This window comes from Vigna unguiculata, chromosome 1 (genome assembly GCF_004118075.2).
Source record: "Vigna unguiculata cultivar IT97K-499-35 chromosome 1, ASM411807v1, whole genome shotgun sequence".
In the NCBI taxonomy this organism is placed as follows: Eukaryota; Viridiplantae; Streptophyta; class Magnoliopsida; order Fabales; family Fabaceae; genus Vigna; species Vigna unguiculata.
The window spans coordinates 28,909,519-28,921,947 of record NC_040279.1 but is presented as its reverse complement, the minus strand read 5'-3'; the positions used below and the strand labels follow the sequence as shown (position 1 = coordinate 28,921,947).

Below are 12,429 nucleotides of genomic sequence, written 5' to 3'. Positions count from 1 at the left end.
TGATCTTTTTCAATCCCACTGTCTTCTTGATGGTATAACCGGTTTTATCACAATGAATGCAAACTTTCTTAGTGTTAGATAATTCTTCCCTTCTTGGTTAGGAAACTCGTTCTTTCGATAACAGAGTTTCAGTATGCCCCGTTCTGAATTTTCAGTCACCACAAAAGCAAAGAGTACAAATAGGTTAGCTAAAAATTTTCAGTCATCCTTCAGATCATTTCCTATGAATAACTCATACAAGATATTATAATATATTACTTTTCATTCATATTCAAATTACTAACAAAATCAAAGATACTTAAAAACTCTGCGTCTAAAAATTCAGCACTTCATTTACAATAAATATTGAAGTCGTTACATTGCAAGGTTTGGGGACATAAGACCCTCTTGAGACGATAATGGATGCTGAGCTAGTTTCCTGGAAGAGATAGATGGCTTGTCATTGACCAAACATCTCTTTCCAAAGTGTAAACTTTTCTTGGCATAGAACCACAGATTAGGTGATTTTGCTCTTTTGACAAACCGAAGCACCAAGTAAAGAACCACTCTGTGAACTAATAATAAGGTAGCCAATGCTGTTAAGTCCCACCATTTGTTATGATCCAATGGAACCCCAAGTACCAATAACAGAACTTTTTCTCCACTAACCTTCGCATCACCAGGTAGCAAAGGATCAAACTCAACCCCCAGCATGTCATTCTTGTATTCTCCCTGTGGTACAAAACATCACAAGCTATTACAAAAACCACAATCTTATATATATGTACATCAGGGTGTACATGTACAGGTGCACCTTCTGGTTTTGTTAAAATTATTTTGCTCTTTTAATCTTATATATTTGAATTCACTGGTCGCTAATTTATGATGTACCTGTGTATAGTTCAGAGTGTACAAATACACCACCTATCTTGTCTACTGATTTAGAGTCTCTTAGATTCGACATTGTGTTCTGGTATAGTCTTAATTCTTATCAAGTTTTTGATTTAATCCAAAATACTTTGCATTGTACCTGCACTGCCCAGGAAGCAAAACTGAGGTAGGACATGGGATAGCGCCAAAAGAATTTTGGAAGATCAGGTAATGATCTGAATATTTGGGAGGGCATCATCATGAAGATCTGCAGCCACCATGAAACAACTCCATCATCAAGTTTAACCTAAATGTTATTATATCAGAAACTGAGAAAATGGAATGCTTACAATTACACCAGTTCCCGTTCCTATGCCCATCAGCACATTGGGGACCAGTGAGGCCACAGCCATGATGCAACACTCGACAACAGATAGGCAGAAGAATAAGTTGATACAGAAAAATGCATAATTAGTTAAACCCGGATGAAATTGCACCATGAAGTTAATGATTGTTCCAGAGGAAAAAGATGTTAGAACAAGGAAAGGGAATGATGATATGATGTTTGATACTACAAACACAGCCTCTCCATAATGCCCTTTGGATCTTTCACCATAGAACACCTGATTTTTGTTGTGATTAGATACAAAGCAGAATGTTTAGTATAGATCTTGTATCTTTGGGCAGAACAAGGAAGCATTTATAAATTTTACCTTCAGTTCTTCAATGAAAAATGGTAATCCTCCACATGACAAACAAATCATGAAGCCATAGATGAAGGATACACACTTTGCTCTAGCCAAGATTGAGCTGTTTCCTGTGCCAATGTGAAAAAAGAGGGTGCCAATACTGATTCCTACCATTATGTAGAATATTATCCTCAACCAGTAATAACCAATGTCCCTAGTCATGTTCAGAAAAGATCGCTTGGTCAATGTACACAATTGCTTCCTCCACGTGGTAGTGCTACCTGTGTAGTGCTCAATTCCTTGTTCTTCCTACATATTTGCATCTCTCAGTAAGGAATAGAATAATTTCTTTACTAGAAACAAGAAAAGAAAATGGGAAATTCGGTACTTTCTTTTGAATGATCAGTTGATCAAAATAGATTGATGAATTTGTTGATTGGATTCATTCTTTAAATTTTCTCCAAAATGATCTCAAACTCTGGATTCAGATGTTAAGAAGTGAAATTTAAATCTAACTCAACTATACAAAACTAGTTTATAAGGTGAAGTTTGCACTCACTTATATACTATAAATTCGTTATTTGAGATGGGATCTCCAACATAAAAAAAGAATCTAATTAATCTGTGATTAATCTTAAGTGTGCCTATTTGGTAAACAATAAACTGGTTTTATGATGCAGGTAAATACTAGAAAACAAAGATAGGATTTGTACTAATAGAGAAACTAAGGGTTTTACTGATGAATACTAATTACATTGTGTTTCATTTGTTGAATTTTTGTTCTTGCATTGAACATTAGCTTTGAACTTTTGTAAGTCTCGATCAGTGTCCTTCTGATCTCTGATATTCTCATTTCCATTGTTGACTTCGATGATGCCTGTCAATGAGGGCATTAAAATTCACATTCAAAAGCATTGTTAATGGACTAAAGAGAAAAAAATGAAAAACCAAAACTGCAAAATCTAATGCATACCAAACATAATTGTGTCCTCTCTAGTACTTCAGTAATGAAGTCAAACTCCAAATTAATACACATAAGAAAATGATCTGAAGGATTTCTTCTAGTAGGACAGGGAAACCCTGCATCGGCAAAAAACTTTTCCCAAATTTTAGTCAGAGACACAAAATCTTCAAATCCTCAAATTAGACTCCAACTTTGCCTGTGTAATAAAAATGTATACCTTCAGAGCCTTCTTTGCTTCTCCAAAATAAACAGTTTCCCCACATGAAAGCAAGAGCAAATCATCAAACAGTTCAAAAATCTCACTGCTGGGTTGGTGAATGGAGCAGATAACTATCTTTCCTCTCTGAGCAATGTGACATAGTGCTTGAATGACATAGAAAGCTGAGGCACTATCAAGGCCAGTTGTAGGTTCATCAAGAAGTAAGACATGGGGTTGTGTTAAAATCTCAAGGCCAATGCTCAGTCTCTTCTTTTCACCATTACTAATACCCCTACAATGCCAATTCCCAATCCTTGTATCTGCACAATCCTCCAGACCCATTTCCATTATGGTTTCTTCCACCACTTTGTTTATCTCTTCTTTGCTCATTTTGGAAGGAAGTCTCATGTTTGCAGAGAATGTCAGAGTCTCTTTTACAGTCAAAGTTCCCAACAAAAGTTCCTCTTGAGCTACATAGGACTGAAAATTGAAGAAATATTTTAGAGCAGACCAAGGGGAAAAAATAAAGCATTGCATGATCTTATTATCTTACCACATCTCTTGAATTCAAGTTTTTCTTCCCATTGATTAGAATGTTCCCTGTCACAACAACATTTGGAGCAAGTTTTCCTGTACAAAAATGTCAACACTTGTTGTCTCTCACCAATAACACTAGTAAAAGACACCACACACTGTCATAGTTCATTACAGTCCTTAAATTGAATCTTATCTAAAGGGAAAGGGATTACATGATTATTAGCTTCAGTATCTTAGTTTAATGCACTATTTCACAATATATTTCTACTTTTACACATGATAAGAAGAAGAAAGTTGTCATTCTATTATTCAGAAGTGGTTTCTTTAAATGGAAACTGCATAATGGGACTAATTAGATATGGAGTGTAACACTGCATGTTTTGTGTTTCTTTGTAACTTTTGGTCAATAGAAAAGTGTTAGAAAAAATATGTTTCTCTGCAATGTCTCTGTAATTAAATATGTTTTTTCTTCTTAAAATATAACTGTTTCTTCCCTATATAACCTTTTTTATCCAGTATTTTGTTTTCTTATTTTGGTTTTTGTTATTTTATTTTATTCATTGAAATTTATTCCATTTTTTTTATCTGAAAAAAATGGTTGTCTTTTAATTCTTATCAAATATATTTTGAATAAACTAGTTGAAAATGAAAAAAATTTATATGGATTAAAATAAAATATATATATTATGGAGAGACTAAAATTAATTAACAAAACTAAAAAAATAAAAAGGAATCAAAAGTTAAAAAAACAAATATAAAAATAAAATATATTATTTGTTTGGATATCTAAATGTGAATTTAAGTCTCAATAAACTAACAATGAGTATTTCTTATTTGTTCCATAGTTTATTATAACATGATACACTTATTTAAACCTTTGTTAGGAAGATTTTTGATACCATATAAGTCAGACAATAAAACCACTCATACTAATAGGTCTTTTGAGGAAAGATTGTTAGGAAGACAAAACACCAAATGAAACATGAATTTAACTCACACAAGAAATCGACATCACCTCTAACCCAAAATTTCAAGATAATGAGTTTATGAATCTTCTTGTTTATATGTGTTGCTCAACTTTTTCATCTCTCCTCAATGTGAAATCACTCACACTTAAGAGATTGTTATAAGTTCAAGTGTGAGTTTAAGTTCTACATTAGGTATTGATGAAAAAGTTGAACATATAAAGAAAGAAGACTTGTGAATTCATTGTCTTACATTGTGTCAACTTGTGAAGATTTATTGTTCAGAGAAATTAGGGAGACATGATTTGAGGGTGACAAACATGTTCACTTGCTACTTGCTGATATTTGAGAACGGAAGAAATGAAGGAATGGAGAAATTCTCTGATTTTCCTATCTCTTCTCACATGGAGTGATTTGAGAGTAATTAATGATGAAATATCATTATATCCTCAATTCATTTCTATTTCTTATTCATGTGTGTTTCTCGTTTATTTTAAAATTAAGCTTACAATAATAATTAATACCCCAACTTTCTAAATTGTTTACAAAAAAAAAAATCAGAATGTAAATATATTGTAGTTTTATTATATTTTTATTAAAATATTTTTTTCAATTTATTCATTTAAATATTTTTATTAAAATAAATCTAACTCATCTAAATATAATTTTATATTACTCCAACATGAAGGACAATTCAATACTCTTGCTTTTCTTTTAATTAAACTTAATTTTTAATCTATCACATCAATCAAATCACTCATAAATCTTATTTTTAAAATTTACTCACTCTTATTCCAATTCCATAAGGGTCTATTCACTTTAGAGTGATTATTGTTCACGCAGATGAAATATGACTAATTGTAAGGTGATTCAGTTGTTCACTTCAATAAATTTGAGAGAGGAGAGAAGGAAAGAATAGTGTAATTTCTTTATTTTCTCATCTTCTTTCTTGTGCAAAGATTTAAAGGTGATATTGGTCATATTATAATTATGCCCTCCATTAACTTTTCTTTTTTTTAATTAAAATGAATTCACATGAATGTTTTGGGCTCCACATATTTGAAACTACCATAGAGATTCCTTCTCAATAGTAAAGAGACTACAAGTAATTATTAATTTTAAATATTTTATAAAAAAAAATTATAAATATTTTTTTATTAAAATATGTTATTTTAATTTATTCATTTTAATTTTTTTTTCTAAAATAAATCTAACTCATCTAATTATAATTTTAAATTACTTTTAAAATTAATAATAATTTAATAATCTTGTTTTTTCATTAAACTTAATTTTTAATTTATCACATAAATCAAATAATTTACAAATTTTACTTCTAAATCCATTCACTTTCACCTCTAAATCTCTTCAAAGAAACAACACAAAAATTAGTCTTTAATCCACTTAAATTTATACCCCTCTCTTAGATCAATCTTCACAAAAATGGACTCATATTTCATTGATTCATTTGTTTTCTCAATGAATCTTCCTCAAAAGTCTCATATGCAGATTTGTCTTAATAATTGATTCAAACAATATAGTCATTGTATCGCATCTATTTAAAAAAAATGTATTAGTGTATATATAATTTTTGGGTGAATTACTTATATATATATATATATATATATATATATATATATATATATATAATATAGGATGAGTACACATAAATACGTATTCTCTTAATTCTGACAAAAAGAAAAATAAGAACAGTCTCACTAAATATATCTAGTGCTATGTTCAGCATCTCAACTTACACATATTTAGTATAAATTAAATGAAGTATGCAACTATCCTTGGTGCAACAGGAATCACATACAGGTGATAAATATAAGAAAACAGATAAAAGGTGTTCAGTTTGAGAATGAAGATCTTATGAAACTAACTAGTAATAGCATACACAGAGAAAGAGAGAAAGAGAGAGACCAGTGAAAGAGTCAAGAAAGGTGGTTTTTCCGCAGCCAGAAGGACCCATAACAGCCATAACTCTAGCAGGTTCAGCAAAACCAGTGATTCCATTAAGCAGCAACTTCCTCTTCTGTGCTCCAAAACTTGCAGCTCGTTCAACTGTTACATCTTCCCACATCACCATCACCATCGTGTTGATGTTTTCTTATCTCACTTCTATGCTAGCACTGTCTGCAGTGTCTGCAATGTCACATTGTATATATTACGAACAAAAACCTTATACTTATTCAGATGGGATGGAGTAGACGTCCGAATTTAATTCAAACAGTATCTAGTAAAGCATAATTATAGTATAAGATATAATTTTACGATTAATAAATGAGTGTGGGTTACAACGTATATGTCCAATGTCAGTCCTCAAAGTGGCTCGTCGTTATTGGTTGTCAGCTTATTTATGACCCTCTGTGTCTACTCTGCAGGGTGCAATTATTTTCTGTTTAAAAAGGTTGATGGGGAATTAATTAGTAACAAATCAAATTTCAACGAGGATCCACATCATTATCAATGATTAAAGTGATAGGTCTTTCAAAAATTTTGTAGCCACAGATCTGAACATTATTTTCTATAAAATGCTATAAGACGGACTTATAAGATAATTATACCTATACATGTACTTTAAATTTCCAAAAATATTACATCTAAAACATCAACCACGGGAATAAAGGATTGTCCAATAATGGAAGGCATGACCTACCCAACTAATCTCCACATATATATCATATTAAGGTGCTAAAATTTAATACGTCAAAACATATAGATATTATGTGTGACTAAATATTAATAAATGTAACTCAATTTTATAAAATTAGTTTATAAAATTATAAAATTATGTTTCCACTCACTTATAAATACATATTATCTCTAATCAATATACTATTTATATGCTTTAATAATCAAGTTATAAAACATAATCTTTGTATAGACAAGTGAAACCATAAAATAGAATAAAAGCAATACGAAACAAGTCATTTTTCTGTTTTTTGTTTTCCTTTTAATTCCGTCCATTTCTACACTACATATATAGGATTGAAATCATTCAAATACATAGCTCAGTTATTACAATCATACAGTGACTAAGTTTTTACTTTAATCGATAATTACTAAGATAAATTCCTAACTCTGATTAGGGCCATTGCAGATACGGATTGCATTAAAGATTGCAATGGTTGGTGCTTCTTATTAATTTTGTCGGTATGGTATATCAGACACTCTTTTTACTGACGCAAAACAATTCATACTCTCTCCAAAAAGAAAAATATTCTTTTAGTTTCTATAAATTGAATAATATATATACATATTAGTCTCTCAAAATAAATTATTTTCTTTTGATATCTTATTGATTGAAATTTCGTGTCATATATGGGCCTCTCATAAATGAGAAACCGAAATATACATTTATTTCATGAACGACAATAAGTTCTTACACTACATTTCTCTAAATGATGCGGACTTTATGGGTTACCACTAGTCCAAAATTACAAATACGACAAAAATTTTTTAAGTCGGTAGGAACGAAACCGATCTGAACAAACACGCGGTCATAAAATTTAAATTTTTGAACATGATATAACATTGATTAAATAGATAACCCATGTGATATGGTATTCAGATGATGATACTACATCGGTTACTAATGACACATGATTTAGAATATCTTGCATGATATGGTACCAATGTAATATATTTTAATTTTTATTTTCATATATTCTTCCTCTTTGTTCATTTTTATCATTTTTTCGTGTTGTTTCTTTTTTATTTTTATATTTATATTGTCATTTCGCTATTTTAGTAGATAGCTTACACCGTCATTGTCTCCACATGTTAGAATGTTTTTGTCATCATCTTTTGAAAAGTCTCATCGTCTAGAATTATAAGGGATGAGTGTTAATAATTATATAATGAACTCTAAGTTTATGATGTTCTTTACCCTAATCAAAGCAATGTTTTTATGTAATTTCAATCCATTTTGTCACTCCAAAATGATATAGCGATAACGATAATTTTTGTACTTTTCAAAATATAAAGTATATTTAATTTATTACATTATCTAAATTTACATTGATTTTAAACCAATGTAATATATGCTAGATAACCGATGTTGTATATATTTTTGATGTATATATTTTTGGAGTAGTGTACAAACAAATATTGGTTTGTTAGACTAACTTAATGTACGGGTGTCAAAGCCCACAAATGTTTAAAATCTCATGTGTATAATAATGAAAGTTAAGTTAAGAAATTTTCAATTTATATAATAACGTTTATCACCTAAGTTTAATGAATATTAAAATATAAAATAAAATGAAGAATAAGAGACATACATGCAAAGGCAGACCTTGGTTATGACTAAGGGGAGCCATGGCTCCTCCAAAGTTTTTTTATTTTAATTGTTAAATATATTTATATATTTTTAAAATTATATTTATACATTATTATTTTATTTAAATTAAGTTTATATTATGAAAAATTATAATAAAATATAAAATAAACATAAAATATTAACTTGATAAATACTTTGTTAATGTAAGAAATTAATGTTCTATTTCTAGTTATAAGATAAACCATCAAGAAAGTGTAAGAGAGAAAAAATAAAGACAAAGAGATAAATTGAGAAAGGAATATTAAAGAACAAAGATATTAAAAAACGCATTCTCACATTATCTCTTAGAGAGAGATTGAACAACACATCCTCACATGATCTCTCTCAAATTAAGTTCTTCCAAAATTAGTATGAATCTCGATTACGATTTTAGGAATTCTTTTATGAAATTTTATATAAACCATAATTATATTTTTCTCTAAAGTAATATAATCCTAAATGTAGAAATTTAAAAAATTTTGTGTTTATTTTATAGTTATTTTATGCTATGATAGTGAATGATATTCATTTTTTTCTTCTATTATCATGTGTAATTGTTTTGAATGGAGAGAATGAAGAGTTTTTTTTTATTAAAAAAGAATAATTTATATATACAAATTTGAATTTGACACTCTTGAATTTTTTGTCCAAGTTTTGCCACTATACATGAGATATATAAGAGAAAATTAATATATTTTTTATATTTTTTCTCCACACAGACAAAGGTTCATTTTCTTTCCAATAGTAAAACACAAACTCATTTTTATTCTCATTTTTCTTCTATTTTTTTTCATCATTGAATAAAAAAAATAAAGCACATATATATATATATTTTTTTTTTACTCAATTTCACACCAATTATGTTTCATTTTTTTCTAATATTTGGCCCACTTAATAGTAAAATATTATATTAATTTTATAATATAGTATTTTCTATACATGGGCTTTAGCTATTTATCTTGCAAAAGTTTTTTTTTGGTGATAATTTTTGTAACATAAGAATTTTGAATACTTATATGTTGTCTTTTTTTTTTTTAGGTTCTTACGTTCTAACTAGTTTAGTTTTTTTTTTCATAAAAGTCCTATTAAGGAATATAAAATAAAATTTTAGTTATTACATTTTTTATAACTAATTTTTAAGTGTAAGTTATATTTATTATATATTTCCTTTTTAATAATTATATTTCTTAAAATTTTAGTTTTAATCAATTATTGGCAAGTTTAAAAATTTAAGAAAAAAAAACTAAGACCAATCTTTTAAATGTGTATGATTTTTTAGATTTTTAATTATATTAAATTGTATAGTTAGTTTTAATTCAATTATTGGCAAGTTTAAAAATTTAAGAAAAAGAAAACTAAGACCAATCTTTTAAATGTGTATGATTTTTTAGATTTTTAATTATATTAAATTGTATAGTTAGTTTTATTTAATATTAGTCACTATGATAATATATATATATATATATATATATATATATATATATATATATATATATATATATATATATATATATATATATATATTAATATACAAACTATTTTTAAGCTTTTTTTTCTTAAATGAGGGTAATTTTAGAAGATATTATACTCATCAAGAGTTGCATGATTTATCTTAATCTTATATACTTAACATTTGTTTTTTAATCTCTTTAATGTACTTTTTAGTTTTAATCTTAATTTTGTATTACGCTATAAATTACTTATTGTGAATAAAAAATATATTACTTTTCTATTCAAAAATATTTATTTGATATAAATTTTTATTATAATATTATGTATACATTTAGGATGTGTTTGGATGAAATGATGACTTTGGAAGAGTATAAATAAGTGGATTTGAGGAAAAAGAGAATTGAATGTGAATTATTTTGATTAAGAAAAAGATGATAAAAAAATGAGAAAATAAATTTATGAAAGTTTGTTGAATTGATTGATGTGGATAATAAATTTTTTTATTATTTATTTTATTATAAAATATATTAAAATTAAATTGAATTTGTTATTTTAATTATTCTTTTATTATAATAACAATAATAACAATAAAATAAATTTATAAATATTTAAGTATTATTCAATATGTTTGAATGAAAAAACATTAAATATTTTGTTATGTTTTATTTAATTTTAGTTGATTAATTTTTTAAATAAAATATGAGATTGTTTTATAAATAAAATTTAAAAATTTAAAATAAATTTAATAAAATTGAATTAAAATAATTAAATTTACACGTCAAAACTAAATTAAATCAAAATTTAGTATATAATTAAAAGAACCCACTTTCGTCGCATTTATTGGCTTACCAGCTTGGAAAGTGTAATGTCTTTCGTTTTCTGCGATACTGTGCCTCCTTTTATGGAAATAAGCACAGCTTTAAAATTTATTTCTTATAATAAATTAAATATATTTTTCTATTATGAAAATATATATTTTACCTTTTGGTCCCTAAAAGTTTCTTGATTTTTAGTTTCTCTAAAAAAACTGTCCACTTTTATTTTATTCATAACATATATATTTTTCATTTTCATTACTATAATATTTATTCATTTTTCATTAATCTTTTAAAAAAAACAGCTAATATATGTTATAGTCTATTTTATATTAGGTTTCAATTTTTCAAAACCTGGGTATGGGCGTCTCATGGAGGCCAACTCCCCCCAGTTGAACAAAAAGTAGGTATAAGATTTATGAGAATGTACTTCATGAGCCAACTAATACATATACAAATTCTTAAATATTCTAATACTTGTAATTAAGATCTACTCTACCAATGTCGTAACAAACTAAAATGATTATCTTTGTTTTTAAAATGATTACCTTTCCATATAAAAATATGAAATGAATATTCACAGTACTCGTACATATAATAATCTTACATTGTTCTAAAAGATCAAGTCAATGAAAGTTTAAATGCATCTTTCAATTATCGATTGTTACTTTAACAGAACCAATTATCGCATCTGAGATATTGTTCATTTTGAAGTTTGGAACTTTATATTGTCAATTTTGGGGTTTGAAGCTTCATTATAGTTTTATCTTTAAAATGTGTTTTAGAAGATCAAGAAAGGAATGTGTATTTAAATTAGTTGGATCAAACACTTACTATTAAGCCAAAAGATATAATTGATAGTTATGACACAATTCTTTCTACTGAAAAGTGTAGCAGCCCAACCACTATCATGTTAGGTTTACAAAGGAGGAGGTTCACTAGGGGATACAATACTAATGACACCTTAGTCCAATTGCATGAGGCATTGACACCACTCTCAACCCAAAACCTTAAAGAAATGGATTTATGGGTCTTTATCCTTATATAGTGCTCTACTTTCTCATTTCTAGCCAATGTGGGACTTAGACTTACACTTGGATTCTTAACAATCTCTCCCTTAAAGGTGAGTCCTTCCATCACATTGGTACATTTCCCCTCTAGCGGAAGCATTTCCAACCACGAGTACCCCTTTTCGTATCGCCGTTCATCTTAATAAAACACGCTTACTTTGAACCACGTTAAATTTTTGTGTCATTTATTTTTCTCTCATTTATTCTTTCCTTTATTGTCTTGTTCCTAACAATTAGGATCATAACCAAGGTCATGAGTTTGATTCCTAGTGTGCAATTGTTAAGAAGATTATTGCGGGTTGCACAATTGTCTCATGGCGGAGACCAAGTGGACCAAGTCACAATCTAACATATCATATGTGGAAATGAAAACTCCATTAACCCTCGACTCCTAGAGGCAATTATCGCATATGAGGTATTGTCTGCTTTTGAATTTGCAGTTCCATTTTAGTTTTGTCCTTAAAAGACACCTTAGAGGGTTAAGGAATGAAGATGTGTTTAAATTGGTTGAGTCAGACACTTACCACCAGGTCAAAAGATATAATTGATAATCAGGACACAAATC

At 28.0% G+C, this 12,429-nt stretch overlaps 1 protein-coding gene across 1 annotated transcript; it reads right to left on the bottom strand.

Moving 5' to 3' along the window:
* Positions 1–217: 217 nt before the first annotated feature.
* Positions 218–6,407, bottom strand: LOC114181415 (ABC transporter G family member 15-like). The gene is made up of 9 exons (XM_028067869.1): positions 6,127–6,407; positions 3,255–3,331; positions 2,720–3,181; positions 2,512–2,634; positions 2,293–2,415; positions 1,563–1,847; positions 1,200–1,472; positions 1,010–1,117; positions 218–711 (listed from the first exon to the last, which is right to left on the bottom strand). Exons 1-9 carry the CDS (start codon positions 6,296–6,298, stop codon positions 355–357), a joined length of 1,980 nt encoding a protein of 659 aa, XP_027923670.1. The 5' UTR covers positions 6,299–6,407; the 3' UTR covers positions 218–354.
* Between the last annotated feature and the right edge of the window lie 6,022 nt (positions 6,408–12,429).

Excerpts from the sequence above, each read along its gene's own strand:
- LOC114181415 (XM_028067869.1), bottom strand. The coding sequence starts at position 6,298 with ATGGTGATGGTGATGTGGGAAGATGTAACAGTTGAACGAGCTGCAAGT. Across the intron at positions 1,848-2,292 it reads TTCAACAAATGAAACACAAT|GAAGAACAAGGAATTGAGCA; the intron begins GTAATTAGTATT and ends GCAAATATGTAG. Across the intron at positions 1,473-1,562 it reads TTTTCATTGAAGAACTGAAG|GTGTTCTATGGTGAAAGATC; the intron begins GTAAAATTTATA and ends AACAAAAATCAG.